The 19173-nt window shown below is 36.2% G+C and overlaps 1 protein-coding gene across 3 annotated transcripts in view; it reads right to left on the bottom strand.

Annotated features, from left to right (window-relative positions):
* Window positions 1-19173, bottom strand: part of ANKIB1 (ankyrin repeat and IBR domain containing 1) — a 143961-nt gene that overhangs the window by 83277 nt on the left and 41511 nt on the right. For all 3 annotated transcript variants that reach the window (XM_003130136.4, XM_013979684.2, XM_005667593.3), the window contains exons 2-3: window positions 15115-15393; window positions 3426-3726 (exon numbers count right to left, since the gene is read on the bottom strand). In XM_003130136.4, the coding sequence (XP_003130184.2) occupies window positions 3426-3726; window positions 15115-15302 (489 nt within the window). In that variant the 5' untranslated portion in view covers window positions 15303-15393. The remainder of the gene's footprint in view (window positions 1-3425; window positions 3727-15114; window positions 15394-19173) is intronic.

Here is a 19173-nt window from a genome sequence, read left to right as displayed (position 1 = left end):
ACCTGCAAGTTTCCAAAAGAACTCTATGATTAAGAGGTTTTTATGCTATGTTCTGTGTATATATGTGTGTGTGTGTCTCCCTTTAGCTTACTATGGAACATGGTTATTACAAAGAAAAGGGGAAGTTTTAAACATTTCATTTCTATAGTTCAAAATGATCCATAAGAAAGTATGTGTTTAAATGCACATATGAAACTGTCAACTGTCGACTTTAATGCTATCCTTAAATAAGCAGAGACAAAAACATCTTCAACAACTAGAGACAGATTTCCAGAGATATAAGTCCTTAAGAATTAAAAAACAGCTTGGCCTTAACCATGGAATGAAATAGTATTATTATTATTATTTTTGGGTCTTTTCTAGGGCCGCAACTACAGCACATGGAGGTTCCCAGGCTAGGGGTCTAATTGGAGCTGTACCCTCTGGCCTACGCCAGAGCCACAGTAACGTGGGATCCAAGCCGCGTCTGCAACCTATACCTAAGCTCATGGCAACGCCAGATCCTTAACTCACTGAGCGAGGCCAGGGAGCTAACCCACAACCTCATGGTTCCTAGACGGATTCATTAACCACTGAGCCACGATGGGAACTCCTAAAACAATCAATTTAACCTTAAAGGCTAGACATTGAAAATGGGATATATTTTACTGCAATCATAGAGTAACAGAAAATTTGTGTTAAAAAGGGTCTTTTGAGATAACCATGAGAGGTTCCTCCAGATGGTTGGGACTGAAAATCTCAAAGAGTTTGAGTGACTCACTCAAGATTCTACAGATACTCACGGTGAGGACCAAGACTAGAAAGTAGGACTCCTTCCACCGCACTGGGATAGCTTTATGAAAAAATTATAAGTATCTGATAATACTCTTTTATTCAACCCAAACCCTTTATATCATGCTTGATATCAACGAGGACTATGAATGTTAGAAGACCTTATACAAACATGAAGACACCTGAGTACTAATAGTCTAAGAAGTACAGTTACATACTAGGTTATGCATTTCAATGTGTTTATTTTATGCACCAGTACTAGAAAACACAGTAAGACCTCTGGAAATTAGTTAATACATACTTCCCTAGGGCACTCTTCTGGTTTAATGAAAGAAAACATTATCGAAAGTCATTTAAGACCTAAGGGTAAGTATACGTGGGTAAGATAGCTTTATATGGGTAAAATGTTATGCTGAAATCTATTGACAACTAGAATAAATTCAACACAGGTATTTACAGGGTTCTATTTAAGGTCAAAGAGCTCCTCTGAATACAGAAAAATGAGAACATGCATTAAATGTTATGGTTCGTGTAATGTAATGCTGACAGATCAAACAGTTAAAACATATATACACATTCACAGCAAGCAAATCATCAGGGCTGCCAGATAGGTCAGAATAAACTTGGCACTAATTTCCTCCACTGAGCAAAAAACAGTGTTGCTAAAAACACCACATTCAGTATTTTAAAACAATTTAATAAGCATGCCATTATAAACATACGTCAAAATCAACAACTACTGAAGCATGCTTAAAGTGAATTTTTGGAAGCAAGACATTAAAGCAGCAATTTAAGAGCACTATTACTACTATCAAGAATAGGCTATTTTTGGAGTTCTCTAGTGCCTCAGCAGGTTAAGGTTCTGGCGTTATCGCTACTGTGGTTCTAGTTACAGCTGTGGTGCAGGTTTGGTCCCTGACCCAGGAACTTGCATACGCCACAGGCATGGGCCAAAAAAAGAAAAAAAGAATAAGCTATTTTCTACTCTCACTTGAGAAATATGATGCAGTTCCATCAACAATGATGATTCAATACAGCAGTGATTCTTTCCTAAGAGGTGGGCACAGAACAATACACAAAAAAGACTTATGTAAAAAGCCTCAGGAATTCTGCCAATAGCCTCCCTTCCGCTAAAATCCTAGGATATCCTTCCACAACACTGTGAATCAGTGTTAGAAAGCAAAGCTTAAAAACAGTTTCAAGTTAATGACTGTAAATAATTAACTAGTGGGTAAAGGTGACACAAACCCAAGAGATGAAATAACAAAGATTTTAAAAGAATAATAAGAATCACAAACAAAAGAAATAAATACAAGATCAGACTTGGAAGGGTTCTAAAAGTAAAAATAACTGACACTTCATATAAACTAAAGAAATCATAAATGGCTGTAAACAAGAGTAAGAAAATGAAAGATCTTCACAGTTTTGGATATACTTATCAATTTAGAAGTATAAAATTTATATATATGAATAAAATTAAGGAAATACTAAATTTTCAGATACACATATATATACATGTATATGTATATATGTATACACACACAACACACACACACACACACAAACACTTTTTTTGGCTGCCCCATGGCACATGGAGTTCCCAGGCTAGGGATCAGATCTGAGCTGCATTTGTGACCTAAGCTGCACTTGGGGCAACACCAGATCCTTAACCCATTGTACTGGCTGGGGATCAAACCTGCATTCCAGCACTCTCAAGACACTGCTGATCCCCTTGCGCCACAGTGGCAACTCCTCAGATGTATACTTTAATCTGATTAATATGTTTAATCTGGATCACTGCTTTTCCAATAAAGTCCTACATTTTTGGTAATGTGGACACTCTGATTCAATCTACAAATGTTCCTCACTGGAACTTAAATATATCTATACAAAAGAACTTCTAAGAGTTATGTATGGGTCGACATGTATGCAGCTGACAGAAACTTGTTTTGCTGTATGTATACTAATAATGATAGAATAAAGAATAGCCATTTCTTAGCTTAGTGAAGATCCTATACTATTGGCTGATTTCATCTAAGCCTATTGTGTTTTATATATATGTATATATATATATAAAACAGACCTTATATATGATATATATGGAAAAATTCAAATATAATATAGTATTCAGGAGTACTTTAATGCAGATTACATAGAAAAAAACACATTTTTAAAATATCAATGTTTTTAAAAGAACCCAATAAATGAATCCATTAATATTTATCCCTCACATAAGGAAGTGATCAGTTCTGGATAATACAGCTAAAGGTCCCACTTGCCAAGATTTGCCGCATGTACAAATTTTATAAATGGCTCCTAAAAATCAGCAAAAAAAACCCTGGAACATATCTCTACTACAACTATTACTCTCAATATGATAGTGTTTGTATGATGACTGCTATCTTCAGGGATGCTAGCAAATTTTTAATTGCTTCTAATTCCAATTTACTTCCAAGGATAAATGTTTGTGGGCTTGTTTTCCCTAAAACAAGGGGCTCCTTACTCTTTCAGAACCACAAAAGGGACAGAAATGACTAGTTAAATTAACTGTTAAGATAAGCAAAACAAACACTGATTATTATACATTACCAAGACACAGGTTTTATCATGAAGAATATTAAACACAGAACAACATAAAAAACCCAAAGTTTTACCTCTACACAGGTTTTCATCCCTGAGGCAGCAGCATAGTGCAGGGGTGTGTTCTTTTTGTTATCAACGGCATCAATAGCTGCTCTCTCATATTCTCCTTGGTCAAGTTTTGCTCCTTTCCATCTTAAAATCATCTGCAGACAATCTGCTCTTCTAAAATCATCTTCTGCAGGGCGTGCTAAGCGAGGATGAAGGGCTCCTTCAGATATCATAATTTGGGGTCCCATACACAACAAATGCATAGATGTTTCATTGTGCACATTCCGTTTATTTGGATTTCCATCTCTACCAAAAAGAAAAGTCCTAAAATGGTAAAGGAAAAAGACGAAAATCAATTTTTTCCTACCCTGAAATAATTCATAGAAGACATTTAAAAGGTAAACTCTACTTCTAAACTGTTAATCCAATTTTTATGGAAGCGCTGTTTCACAATAGGTTGAATGACTAATCCTTAGTTATAAAAAACTCTATTCCAGAACAATACTACTAAAAAAACTGTTGACTATCTTTATAGTATTTGCTAATAAAAGAGAGAAACAGGAAGGAAAAAGAAAGGGAAGGAAAGAGAAAATAAGAGAAGTGACCAAAAAAAGGAAGATGAGAAAAGGAAGGGGAGGTAGAAGGAAAGGAATGGAAAGGGCCACTTAAAGACTAATATATCACTTAACATAAATGCCTTAGGTACATTACTTACATACCATACCATTTTTTCCCTTTATTGCTCTGCTCTATTTTATTTTCCTTGAGTATATATTTACTTAATAAGGATAGTGACAATGTAATTGAAGCAAATAATACCTAAGTGTGGGAGTAAATGTTAAATCTAAGAGAACATATGCTTTATTCTTTCCAAGGCATATATCAATACAATATAATACTTTTTGAGGGGGGTAAGCTATGGTTAGTTCTAGAAGACCAAGATCTAATTCCAAGGTGGTAGCCTTTACCAATGATAGGTCTAGGTAAGCTGCCTCAAATACAGCCAAACCCAGATTTGAGGGTTGTGCCTAGCATCTACTACATTCCTAAGCTTGGGTTCATGGATTAATAGCTGAGCCAGTTTAGTGACTGTAGTAGAAATGGAAAATGAGTTGTAAAAAATCTTCTATAATATAGTCAGACTATATTTAACATAAACTATGAAATGGGCATATATCCATTTCATAGTGATGAAGATGAATCACATTTACTGAAGATGAGTCATATGTACTGTGGAGGGCTGTTATCATTTGCATTCCTGTATCTAAGTGCAGAAGAGCAATGGGAAAGGGGCAAGGCCAAACCCTCAATCCTAGTTACATCTGAATTGTTTTCAGGTTAGGACAGGAAAACAAGCAAACACACAAACACCCTGACCAAAAAGGAACTAGCATGGACTCTTTAATCTAAATGAGTTAGCTGGATGGAAAGCTCTTATGAGAAGAAGACTAAGATGTCCTAAGGTAGTAGAAGGTCCCATACAACTATCAAAACAACTCTGGAAATCTCCTGTTTCTATTATTCAAGATTCTAGACAGCTTACCAGTATAGCCCTTTGCAACTAGCCTATTAAGTATTAAGTGTCAACATTTATTTGAACTGTCCTGAAAGTAAGACATGAAATCTCTGAAGCAGGAACAAATGAAAATTACCTGCAAGGTCATGGATGCTAGTCAAATTCGTTTTTGCTAAGCCACGACGGGAACTCATTTTTTTAAAAAGAGTTTTCCTTTGGAGTTCCCATCGTGGCACAGTGGTTAGCAAATCCGACTAGGAATCATGAGGTTGCGGGTTCAATCCCTGGCCTTGCTCAGAGGGTTAAGGATCCAGCGTTGCCGTGAGCTGTAGTGCAGGTTGCAGATGTGGCTCAGATCCCGCGTTGCTGTGGCTCTGGCTTAGGCCAGTGGCTACAGCTCCAATTAGACCCCTAGCCTAGGAATCTCCACATGCCGCCTGAGCGTCCCCAGAAAAAGGCAAAAAGACAAACAAAACAAAACAAAAAGAGTTTTCCTCTAAGAGTTTATAGCATGCAGTCTTACATATGGGTCCTTAATTAATTTTGAGCTTATTTTTCTGTATGGTGCTAGGGTGTGTTCTAATTTCATTCTTTTACATATAGCTGTCCAGTTTTCCTAGCACCACTTAATGAAGAGACTGTCTTTTCTCCAGTGTATATTTCTGCCTCATTTTTCATACATTAGTTAGCCATAGGTGAGCAGGGTTTATTTCTGGGCTTTCTATCCTGTTGCTTTGATCTATACTTCTGTTTATGTGCCAGTACCATACCATTTTGATAACTGTAGCTTTGTAGTATAGTCTAAAATCAGAGTGTCTAATTCCTCCAGCTCTATTTTTTCCCCCTTCAGGATTGCTTTGGCTATTTTACAGGTCTTGATTTTGTATCCATTCAGCCAGTCTATATCTTTTGGTAGGAGCATTTAATCCATTTACATTTAATGGAATTACTGATATGTATGTTCTTATTTCCATTTTGTTAATTGTTTTGGGTTTTCTTTGGGGGGGTCTTTTTTCTTCTCTTCTCTTGTGGTTTGATGACTCTCTTTAGTGTTGTCTTTGGACTGCTTTTTCTTATTCATGTGTGTTTCTACTGTAGAGTTTTGGGTTGTGTTTACCATGAGGTTTTGATACAGGGGTGTGTACACACACACACACATACAAGACTGTTTTAAGTTACTGGTCTTTTAATTGTAAAGGCATCACCAGTACCCTGAATTTGTACCCTCCTCTTCTCAAGATTTCTGATTTTGTTAACATTATTTGTGTGTGGATGATTTCCTAACTTTACTATACATTTGCCTTTACTGGTGAGCCTTCTCATTTGTAATTTTCTTGTTGCAAGCCGTGGCCTTTTCCACCTAAAAAAAGTTCCTTTAGTATCTGTTGTAAAGCTAGTTTAGTGGTGCTGAATTCTCTTAGCTTTTGCTTGTTTGTAAAATTTTCGATATCTTCTTCAAATCTGAATGAGAACCATGATGGGTAGAGTATTCTTGGTTAGAGATTTTTCTTCCTTTCATCACTTTAAGTATATTCTGCCATTCCCTTCTAGCCTGCAGAGTTTCTGATGAAAAAAATCAGCTGATAACCTTATCAGGGTTCTCTTGAATGTTATCTGTTGCTTTTCCCTAACTGCTTTCAATATTTTCTCTTTAATTTTGGTCAATTTGATTAATTATGTGTCTCGGGGTGTTCCTCTTTGGGTTTATTTTACATGGTATTCTATGTGATTCCTGGATTTGAGTGAGTGATTCTTTTTCTCATATTAAGAAACTTTTCAGCTACTATCTCTTCAAACCTTTTCTCTGGCCCTTTCTCTCTTCTCCTTCTGGTACCACTGTAATGTGGACAATGGAGCAGTTAAAGTTGATCCTGAGTTCTCTTAGACTGTCTTCATTTCTTTTCATTTTGTTTTATTGTTCTGCATCAGAAATTTCCAAAAGTCTGTCTTCCACCTCACTCATTTGTTCTTCTGCTTCCTATATTCTTTCAGTTTTTTCTAGTGATTTTTTAATTTCAGTTACTATATTTTACATCTCTGCTTGCTTAATCTTTAAGTCTTCTATTTCTCTGTTCAATGTTTCTTGTAATTTATCAATCTTTAACTCCAGTTTTTTCCTCAAGATCTGGAATCATCTTTACTATCATTACTCTAAAGTCTTTTTCATGGAGATGGCTAATCTCCAGATCACTCAAAGTGATTTGGGGTTCTTTCATTTATATCATATTTCTCTGCCTTTTCATTTTAGGTAGATTTTTGTGTGGTCTCCTTTTTGCAGGCTATAGGGTTGAGACCTCTCTTGCTTATGTTGTCTGCCCCCTTGTGGGGGAAACTGATATTGGGGTTTGTTGCAGGGATCCTGATGGGAGGGACTGGACTGCCCACTGGTAGGTGGAGGTGAATCTTGTCCCTCTGGTAGGTGGGGCTTTGTCTCTGGGTGTGATTAGAGGCAGGGTGTCTGCCTAGGAGGACTTTAGGCAGCCTGTTTGCTGATGGGCATGGCTGGACTTTTCCAAAATGGCCACCTCCAGGAGAATTCATGATGATGATTATTATTCCTGAGACCTCTGTTTCCAATGTCTTTCCCCCACAGCAAGCCACAGCTGCCACTTGTTTTCCCAGGAAATCCAAGAACCACAGGTAGGTCTGAACCAGATTCTTACAGCATCTCTGCTTTGCCCTGGGACCCAGTACACATGAAAGCCTGTGTGCACCCTCCAAGAAAGGAGTCTCTGTTTCCCTCAATCTTATGGAACTCCAATGCACATGTCTCACTGGCCTTCAACACCAAATGCTCTAGGGGTTCCTCCTCCCAATGCCAGAGCCCCAGTGTGGGGCCCAAACGTGAGGTTCAGAACTCTCACTCCTAAGGGATAGCCTCTGAAATAGAGTTATTTTCCAATCTGTCGGTTGCCCACCTGGCAGGTATGGAATTGCTTATATTGCAAAAGTACCCTTCCTTCCATCTCGATGTGGTTTCTTCTTTGTCTTTGATTGTAGGATATCTTATTTGGTAGTTTCCAGTCTGTTTTGTTGATGGTGTTCGGCAGTTAGTTGTAATTTTGGTGTTTTCGTGACAGAGGGTGAGTTTATTAAGGCCTTCTATTCCACCATCTTAATCCTGTCTTGAGCACATCTACTCTTAAAGTCATTTATATTTCAATGGTTTCTACGAATACACTTTGTAAATTGTAAACTTTTATCAGAACCCAAATGCTAGACAGTGGTAAAAGGATCATGGAGTCTTTCAAAGGGCTTCTACTATTACTTCTGTGATAATTACTAATGCTCTATCACCCTATCTGACTTTTCATCTTGCCTCTAAACCATATTCTAATTTGTTATAGGCCCATTCTCTTATCTATTTCATCATCTTGTATTCCCCACCCCAAATAATAGTCTTATACTCCCAGTCACTAACATACACATAAACATTCAGTTCTTTTTAAATCTTCTCTTTCCTGCAACAATTATTTTTGAGCAGTAGTTTTTTGCCAGGTACTATTCTAAGAAGTTAGGCATACTGTTAAGAAAACAGATATATCTAAGTCCCTGCCCTTATGGGGTTTGCATACAAAGGGGGTTAAGAGAGGAAAACTGCATTTTGAGCCATTTAAAAGAACTTAATAACTCCTGCAATAAGTAAAAAACAAGAAACCACTGACTGGAACCTCTATTTTAATTCTCAAAGCTTGACATTAACATATGCTAAAGACATGGTCTAATAAAGATTTTTATATTTTATTTACAGGAAAATACAGGCCCTTTTCTTTCCAAATAAGCACAAGAAGCTTTCCTATAAAATCTAAGGAATAAGCACCATAATTCCTCATTTTATATATGACTTTCCTAAAAAACTACAACTGATGAATTGCAGATCCAAAATGGAAAATGCTGACTCCAAAGTTTAACAGTCTTTTTGCTACATTTAGTAACTATGAATATGGATTTAGTTTCCCACGAAAGAGGCACTGTGGTGTGATAATAATGTAAGTACACAGCGTTTAGGTTCAGAAAGATACAGATGCAAATTAGCTCAACTGTAAACTACTCTTCTTTTACTGTATTATTCTGCCTAAGAAGAGGAAAGTTATGTCTGCTGTTGCAGGTACTATAAAACAAAGGAAATGGGGATAAAATCAAGGCCTTTATTCTAAATAGGTACTGTACTTTATGGCTACTAAAGTATACTGTCCTTGGCTAGGTACATTCCTCTGTCTACCTATATATGGCATGTGTTAGGAATCCAGCCAAGCTAAGGCAGGATCTGTACTGATGTTAGCAGGTAGGTATGCCAGAATCTGGGTTAAGAATCTGGCATTGCTGGAGTTCCCATCGTGGCTCAGTGGTTAACGAGTCCAACTAGGAACCATGAGGTTGTGGGTTTGATCCCTGGCCTTGCTCAGTGGGTTAAGGATCTGGTGTTGCCGTGAGCTGTGGTGTAGGTAGCAGATGCAGCTCGGATCCTGCGTTGCTGTGGCTCTGGCGTAGGCCAGTAGCTGTGGCTCCTATGTGACCCCTAGCCTGGGAACCTCCAGATGCCGCGGGAGCGGCCCTAGAAATGGCAAAAAGACAAAAAGAATCTGGCATTGCTGTGAGCTGTGGAGTAGGTTGCAGACATAGCTTGGATCCCACAACGCTATGGCTGTGGCACAGGCTGGCAGCTGCAGCTCTAGATCCGACCCTTAGCTCGGGAATTTCCATAAAACAAAAAAGAATATATGGTCACCTTTTCTTTAGGTTTTTAAATATTCATTCAACAGAATAATAGCCATAGGATGGAAACAGATACGTTCTTTCTTATAGAAACTAAGAATAATGACCAGATAAGCAATTTTTAAACTTTTTGGTAGTATACTTTACAACTTTAGAAATTACTGAAGATTCCCAAGAGCCTTTGTTTATGTGAGTTATATACGATATTCATCATATAAAAATTAAAACAGAATTTTAAAATATTTTCTTCATTAAAAAACCATTACATATTAAACAATCCTAATATCTTAAAATGAAAAAAACTATATGTTTTAAAAAATTAAGTAAGAACAATGGTCTTAAATTAGTTTAAGTTTTACAGGTTTTCAATTTTTTTTTTTTGTCTTTTTTTTAGGGCTATACCTGTAGCATATGGAAGTTCCTGGGCTAGGGATCAAATCAGAGCTGCAGCTGCCAGCCTACACCACAGCCCCATCAATGCCAGATCCAAGCTTCATTTCCAACTTACACCGCAACTCACTGCTACGCTGAATCCTTAACCCACCAAGTGAGGCCAGGGATTGAACCCACATCCTCATGTTTACTAGTCAGGTTCGTTTCTGCTGAACCACAACAGGAACTCCTACAATTTCAACATCTGGCTAATAGAAGACAGATTCTCATGGCATTCAATCTGTTGTGATTATGTGTTGTTTAGTTCAAGTATGTGAAGAAAATTCAGTTTTATGTAGTTAGAAAAGGGGGAAGTATTTTATTTATTTACTTGTTCGTTTATTTATTTTTTAGGGCCACACATGAGGCATATGGAAGTTCCCAGGCTAGGGTTGAATTGGAGCTGTAGCTGCTGGCCTACTCCACAGGCCTACTCCACAGCCACAGCAACAAGTGATCCAAGCCACATCTGCGACTTACACAACCACTCACAGCAACGCCAGATTCCCAACCCACTTAGCGAGGCCAGGGATCGAACCTGCATCCTCATGGATACTAGTCGGGTTTGTTTCTGCTGCACCACCACAGGAACTCCGTGGGAGCATTTTAAAATAGCTTTTTCTGATAATTGTGAATATTCATATTTGACACTATACCAAAATTTAACAAGTGGCCCTTTCTTCAAGATTACTTACAATATAAAATCTGAAATCTCATGAATGAACTTTTGTACTCTGTTACATTAAAAATCCATTGTCTACCTGGCATTTTGAATAAATCTTTAAATCTTGCATAATTAAAAAAAATCCCAATCTGCTGAAAATTACTAATTCACTGAGTTATGTAGACCTTCTATATGCTGTCGCATTCAATATAAAATATTTTGAAAAACATTAGTTTTCATCACTGCCAATCTTATTCAGAAAAGTTCCTAAGTACTGGGAAGCTATCAAGCTGAAGCCAGGGAATATGTTTTCAAAATCCAAACATTCACTTGAAAGCTCAAATTTATCATTACCAACAAGTACTGTTAGTTTTTCCTTGAATTGATAGGCTCACTTATTTCACATATTATCAAGAAAATGTCAGCCAAGTATCCCAGTCTGAACAACCATCTTTTTTTGTTGTTGTTAGTTTAAAATGCTCTTTTATGAAAATATAAGTAATTCAACTCATACCTCAAACAAAAGCACAAGTGCTCTTCCTCAAAGCTATCATCATAGAGCAGCAGCAGTGCTTTCTACATTCTTCTCATTTGTCACATAGAATATTAAAAAGATGTGTATTAAAGGATGAGGACTAATTAAGATTAATTTTACTGCTTCAACAAGGACATTTTTAAGTGAAACTGGCTTTTGTTTTTTAAAAACTGAAAGTGCCTAGTAGAGAAAAATACAATGATTATTAGTAAGGTTTGATGCCACTGCCTTGATTCACCTAAAGGTGTCAGCAGTTTTATCCTCCATTTTTTGAACTAACACTGTAATGTCAACACAGTAAAAAATTAAATCTTAAAATTATTAGAAAAATAATTCTGACCTAATGTACCACCCTCTTGAAAGAGTCTCAGGATCTAGGAGTTTTGAGAATACACTTTAAGACTCACTAGATTAAATAACTTTCTTCTATATTATTTTCTAATTTTATAAAGTATATTTTATTTATTTATTTATTTATTTATTTTTTGTCTTTTTGCTATTTCTTGGGCCACTCCTGCGGCATATGGAGGTTCCCAGGCTAGAGGTCCAATCGGAGCTGCAGCCACTGGCCTACACCAGAGCCACAGCAACGCGGGATCCGAGCCGCAACCTACACCACAACTCACGGCAACGCCGGATTGTTAACCCACTGAGCAAGCGCAGGGACCGAACCCGCAACCTCATGGTTCCTAGTCGGATTCGTTAACCACTGCGCCACGACGGGAACTCCATGTATATTTTAAATTATACTATAAATGGTAGAAATATTTTGCTACTTGTTTTTTTTGTTAAAATATACATATTATCTTAGTAATAATGTAATAATATTTAAATACATTTTACTTTAGTATTCTAAACAAGTTTTACATAATCACAGAAGATTTGATAATAGTATTATTGCAGTGTTCAATATTAGGAGGCTAAGGCAACAGTTTTGTAACCTCACTGAAAATGTTCAACTCAAAAAAACAAAGTCTTAATAGATTAAGTAATCCATAGTTAATCTATTGAAACTATTACTGTCTAGCAGTATAGTTGTAATAGTTACAATCTAGAGGATGAGTTGAGTATAATGATAATTGGATAGTTTCAAATCTAAGTTGTAGGAATTTCAGACAACACAAAGAATACTGCAGGTCAGAATAGTTGGTAATGAATTCACAAAAAAGGCAGACACCAAGTGAGGACTTAAAGCACAGGGCTTTAGAGAAGAAAGAAGGACCAACAGGAATAAAGCTAAGAGGGTGGCATTTCCAAAGGTGGAGGAAGCAAGAGGAAAGGCAACCAATTTGACGGATAATGATGATGTCAGAGAATAATGAGCAATTAGGCTGACTGGGTAGAATGAGGGCAGAGAAAAGAGAGCTTCAGAAGCCAAACAGAATGAGGCAGAAAACAGGGTACTGTTACGGTTTTCTCATGATTAAAAGAACACTGAAAAGATTATATGTTTGTTTAGCAAGATTAACATGGACATGAGATTGTAAGAGGAAAAGACTTGCAAAAAGAACACTTAGGAGTCAGATATTTTTAATACCGGAAGAAGGGGCTGATAAAAGTTAACAAAGCTTGGGGCAATGGTAATGGAAAGAAGCAAATCCAAGAATTAAGGCTTAGTGAATTTTGCATTTGTAGCAAGTCAGGTAAGGGAGAAGAGTAAGTCAAGGATGATTTCAGGATATTTGGGGGTTTAGAAGTGAGAAGTAATAATATTACTGTATGCTTGGCAGCATGAAACACACAATACATTAATTTAGTTGTCCCACAAGCTTTATGGGTATCTATTTTATAGATAGAGCAGCTAAAGTCCAGAGTGACTAACTTATTTTGCCAAGTGGTTTTGGCAGCCCTGACATAAAGGCTTATCTGACTGTAGACATAAGAGGCTATCACAGTGTTGAAAAGCCTAAAGCCTAGGTCATCTGCCTGAGCAATTAATTACTTTTGCCACTTACAAGCTGCAGAGTGCTGAGAAGTTGCTTAATCTTTCTGTGCTTCAGTTTTCTCACCTCTAAACTGCAAATGACAAATGATCTAAGGGAGTAGTAATGAGGATTAAATGAGACAAAACATGCAGAGCACTGTTAATAGTGCCCAGAAATTAGTAAACCTTCAATATGTTTGCCATTATTTTATTGGCAAAATATTTTACTGTTGTTAACATAGGGAAAACTCAGTTTCAGAAAGAAAAATATAAAATTTCAAACAAGATGTGTTGGAGGTGGCTTCTAAGTGGGTATTTTTAGAAAAATGAAAACAGACAATAAATGTAAAAAGGATATGTTATAGAAATACTTATTTCTAAGTCAAGAAATACCTATTTTATTTTTAAGAGGTTACAAAAATAACTAATTGATGGTCATGGGCCTGGATGACCTAAATTATTTGTGAAATTTTTCTCATTCACAAATCCTGATCATAAAGATATTTCCTGTGCAATGATTTTTACAAAATTTCAATTTACTTTGTGTAAGATACTATGCTAGATATTAGAAGTACTAAGAAAGTCCTTTAAAAAAGTTGTAATTTAGGTAGGCAAAGAGAGGATACACAAAATTATAAAATACAATGAGAAAGTGTACACCAAACAAGTAATACAAATAAACAAAAAAAGAACCACAAAAGTTCAAAAAAGAGCCTGAAGTTCCTATGGGTTATGACAGGCTAAGAAGATAGATAAAGCATGCCTAGGGCCTTGAAGGAAGGATAAAATTTAGGTAAGAAAGAGAAAGCTGACGGGAGTGGGATATTCCTGGCAGCAAGGGCAGAATGTACATGGCAAACAGAACACACATGGCAGTTTTAGGGACAGCAAAAAGAGCAGTTTAATTTAAACAACAACATTGTACGAAAAGAAACAGGGAAAGGATTGAAAGTCTTTGTCAAGTTCCAAAGCTCACTGGATAGGTTTAAGAATTTATTTCACTGCATAAGCAAAGAAGTGTTTCTTTTCTAGCATCAGAATTCTACAGCTGCACAGTCGGCTTCTTAAAAAACTAAAACTGTCTTGGAACTACTTTTCCATCCTTTGCTTTTTTCACTTTATAATCTAGCAAATATCACATTTAATTCCCATGGGAGTTTCCGCCATGGCACAGTGGGTTAAGAATCTGACAGTGGCAGATCTGACCAGGCATGGGTTTGATCCCTGGCCCCTGGCAGTGGGTTAAAGGATCCAGTGTTGCCTCAGCTGTGTGTAGGTCAGCAGTTATAACTCAGATTCAGTCCCAGGCCTGGGAACTTCCATATGTCATGGGTGCGGCCAATGAAAAAAAATTAATTCTCATAAATAGGATAAATCTTCATATATCTGCTGTCACTAACACTTCCTCATTGAAGAAAACTTTTAAGTTTCTTAGTATTTTCAGTTTTAAGAAAATGTTTTGTTTTAGAAAAATCTTTTCAAGTAACCAAACCCCATCAAAAGACAGGAAACTCAAATCTGATCATGACTAGGTAAGGCAAACACACCAGTTTTTCAATTTAATTTGCCTTGGGCACCATCCTCTGCAATTTTTTAATAGCTGACAAGTACTCTTCCAGAACTGAAATGTTATAAATTAAACACTACATCATTATCAAGAATTCATACCATGAAACATACTGAGGATCAAAATGTACTTACAGTAAAAAGAGTATGTGAACTGACCTCACTACTAAAACATTTGCTCTAATTTAGGCATAGTGAAAAAAAAAATTGTACTTAATAGTTTTGGCATATTCAGTTTTAGAAAGTTTAATTCACTACGATGCCACATAACATGCAGGTATGTATGAAAGTATTTTCAAAGATCAGGGTTTTTGGTCCCTTTCTGTAATTTGCTATCATTGGTTTACATTAATACTTACCCTAATATTCTATTCATTCCATGTCTAGCAGCATAATGTAATGGAGTATTGTGCTGGTAGGGCTCCCCGTAAGATGTATTTGGATCAAGGGATTCTTTTAGCTGAGGGTTGTTTTCATATATTTGGCAGGCCAGGTTTTCATCACCATTGATGAGTGCCTTACGGAATTTGGTGGTTGTATTTCCCATGTTTTGTTCTATTTTTTTCTGATAGGCAGTAGCACTTTTTTCCTTCCCCCTTCAGCCACTTCTTGAACGCTTCTGCAGCATGTTTCACATTCTAATGGAGGAAAAAATTATCAAATTAGATTATAAAAAAATAACAAAGCAGTATCCCAGAGAAATAATATCACAATTAGGAACACTAATAAAATCTAGGAAGCATATGTTAGGGAATGATGTATATTACATTTTACCAAATTTATCTTAGCCAAAAAAATCTCAAATTTTTGGAGTTCTCCTATGGTGCAGAGGTTAAGGATCTGGCATTATCACTGCAGCAGCCCAGGTTGCTGCTGTGGCACAGATTCAATCCCTGGCCCAGTAACTTTTGCATGCTGTAGGCACAGACTGAAATTTTTAATGTCCAAATCAACTTGTTAAACTAACATTTTTCCACATAGAAACTGTTAGGGTTTCACAGGCTGTACTTTATACTAGAAGAGTTACCTACATATACAAGCTTTTCAGTTTTCTCCTTCACATAGGCAGGAAATGAGCATGATTAAAATTTATGGTTGAATACACCTAAATCCCTGTATAAATTATGTATAAATCTGACTCAGTCAATTTGTGGGAGAGTAAAAAATGTAGGAAATTTTGCCCACATAAGAACTCCAGAATGTATTAAATTATAGTAAAGGGAAAGTGAAAGCGCTCAGTACTTATAACGACCTCAGAGAAAAGATTTTTAAAATATATAGAACTACACAACTAATAAAACCAATAAATCAAAAACTAATAAAACTACAACTATACACGCAACAACAGAAAGTGGTTATTCTATCAAAATACCAATAAATTTATTTCCTTCTACTGTAAATAATTCAAAACAAGGCTGAAAACATCAAATGTTTAAGCCTACCCTGTTTGGAAAGAGGTTATGATAAAGATTATATGGGCATTTACTACTGAAGCAATGTGAGGTGGGTAGGGGGAGAAGACATGGAAATAATCACTGAAGTTGGAGTTTGAAATCTCATACTTATCTAAACTAGCCATGTAATTGTAATTATTCTCAAAAGCCTCAGTCCCTAGCTGTACAGTAAAGGAAAATGACCATTTCTTAAGGACAGTGGTAAGGACTATTAGAACTACTCTATTTAAAGTACCCATCACAGTCCCTGGCTAGTGTGTTCAATAAAGGCTAGTTTTATTTTATTCCAATGTTTCTGAATCTACTCATGAACTATTATCAAAATTAGTAAAACAGGAAACAGCTTATACAAAGGCAGGTATGAAATAAAAGGCTTATTCAGTTGCTAAGTGCCGTGGAGTTTAGGGTGTCTAGTGTTGTACTACAAGGAGATAAAAACCGAAAATAGGCTGTGGCCATACTAAGAAACTTACCATGTTACCCAATTAACTCAGTGGAAGACTGGACATTAAAACATAGCTTTAAAAAAACAGTTGCAAATAATAGGTACTTGTTCAACAAAAGCTCTCTGTACAGGGTAGTAAAAGTTTCAACAGAATTCAATTAATCAATTAATCGAAAAACAAATGAGTTGTTTTTTAAAGTTTTCTATAAAATAGAAGCTCTCTGCTGTAAAATTTGGTTGTGATGACTGCTGTACACCTATAAATGTAATAAAATTCATTAAGTATGAAAAAAATAAAATTTAAAAACTAAAAAAAATTTTTAAATAAATAAATAAATAAATAATTTAAATAAAATAGAAGCTCTCAACTTTAGCTGTAGGTTTACTAACTTGGAAAACTTCAAAGAGTCCAATGCCCAGGCTATCTCCCAGGACAATGAAATCAGAGTCTTTTAGGCAATAAAATCAGAGTCTTCTAGGGTGTGCTATCAAAGCAGTGGTATTTCAGCTCTTTGGGTGATTTCAATGTGCATATACCACTGTAGACAAAAAACAAACAAACAAACAAAAAGCTCTGGGATCCCTCAAGCTCAACTGTTACATCTGAGAATGGATGTGAAGGAGAGCAGACAGGGTAAGACATAATTACCTATCTCTAAGACTTACTATAGCAGTACGTTTTCTGGTTCATACCTGTACTTGATGAGGCCACTATTTGTTTCTTTTAAGGGTTCTTGGTTACTGACTTTTTTTTTAACTTAAATGTGCAAATACAAGGCACAGTAGATATTTTTGAAAATATGAAGAGAAAGGACAAAGAACTCGGTCTAATTATTAACCATATTAGCATTTTGATACATACTCATCCTATTTATAATGTTTTATTTGTATACATATGTACATTATAAATATTTAGATACATAAATTAGATCATACTACATAATTTAAAATTTTTTATTTAATTTTTCAGAGGGTTGCTAAACCTTTAGCCTAAAGTACTACTCCTTTATCATCTCATCTTGAATCTTGAATGAGGAACAAATCTCTTCTATACTCTAGGCTTATCACAATATACTAGTACCACACTTTGGAGATTTTTTAGGGACAGCCTAGATTTTATTTTTGTTTTTCTTTTGTTTTCCATAGAATCTAGGTCTTATGTGCTTATTCTCAGTGAAATAATTTGTATTTTGTTGTAGTGCCATAAGCATTTCAAAAATTTATTATTCTTAATGAGAACTCCATTTAGTTTATTGTGTAATTTTAATCTATAATCAAATATAAAGGATATCATGTGGGTTCTAAAGGGTCTTTCCTAAGGATTTGGAACTTAGGTGTTTTGCTCTTATCTTTCATCCCTGATAGAATGTAGCTCAAATTATGAGCATTCTTAAGAGTCTGGGATTAAATTAATAAAATGTTTTCTTTGATTTACATTATCACTTTAGTAAAATGTCCCATCAGAAAATAACTCCTACTCAAGCAGTGAAAAAAGAAATATCTAAGAAAGCAGTAGTATCTTGGGGTAGTTATTTATAATATTTATAATTATAAGATACTGAAAAGCAATAATATTCTAAATGTCCACTGAATATTACTGTCACTCACACTGAAAAGCATAATGGCATCAAGAAACTTTCTTTGTGGTTCTCTGTTATTTTCAAGTCTGTTTCATTTTTAAAATGTGAGCTTAATAAGCCTGAAAGGCATCCGGAAATGCACTAAAACATTCATAGCTCCATTCCTCTCAGATATATTCTCACAAGTCTTGGCTAGAAATTTGCCAGATGTGTCCTTTCACGTTTTCATAGCTACAGGCAGCATAACCTGAAGTGATTATTTCCCCTTTGTTGAATCAAATCTTGCAGTATTTCTCCAACTCCAAGGTAAATCTATGTATAGAGCTTCATGAGGCAGGTAACAGATTATCAAAGACACAATAACAATTTATTATTCTAAGTTGCAAAGGAAAATTTAGGCAGTCTCACCATCTTAGAGTAGCAAAGGACAGCCCTTGATCATTATTTAATGAAAATAGTAAGGAAAACGTAGCCTGTCAATGGACTCCAGAAAGCTTTCCATGATTTTCTGATTAACTTTTTTTTTTTTTGGCTGAGCCTGTGGCATGTGAAAATTCCTGGGCCAGGGATTGAACCTGCACCAGTGCAGCAACCTGAGCCACTGCAGTGACACCAAATTCTTAACCTACTGTGCTACAAGGGAATGCCTCCTGATTAGCTTTAATTTGTGAAGGATGCCGAGTTTTTTTTGTTTGTTCGTTTTTTGTTTTTGTCTTTTTAGGGCCGCACTTTCCGCATGTGGAGGTTCCCAAGGTAGGGGTCAAATGGGATCTGCAGCTGCCAGCCTATGCCACAGCTGCAGCAACTCGGGATCTGAGCCATGTCTGCGACCTACACCACAACTCACAGCAACACTGGATCCTTAACCTACTGAGTGAGGCCAGGGATTGAACCTGCAACCTCATTGTTCCTGGCTGGACTCGTTTCCGCTGCACAACG

This window comes from Sus scrofa, chromosome 9 (assembly GCF_000003025.6).
Source record: "Sus scrofa isolate TJ Tabasco breed Duroc chromosome 9, Sscrofa11.1, whole genome shotgun sequence".
NCBI lineage: Eukaryota > Metazoa > Chordata > Mammalia > Artiodactyla > Suidae > Sus > Sus scrofa.
Note: the sequence above shows the minus strand (reverse complement) of the source record. Positions and strands in the feature narration are given on the sequence as shown.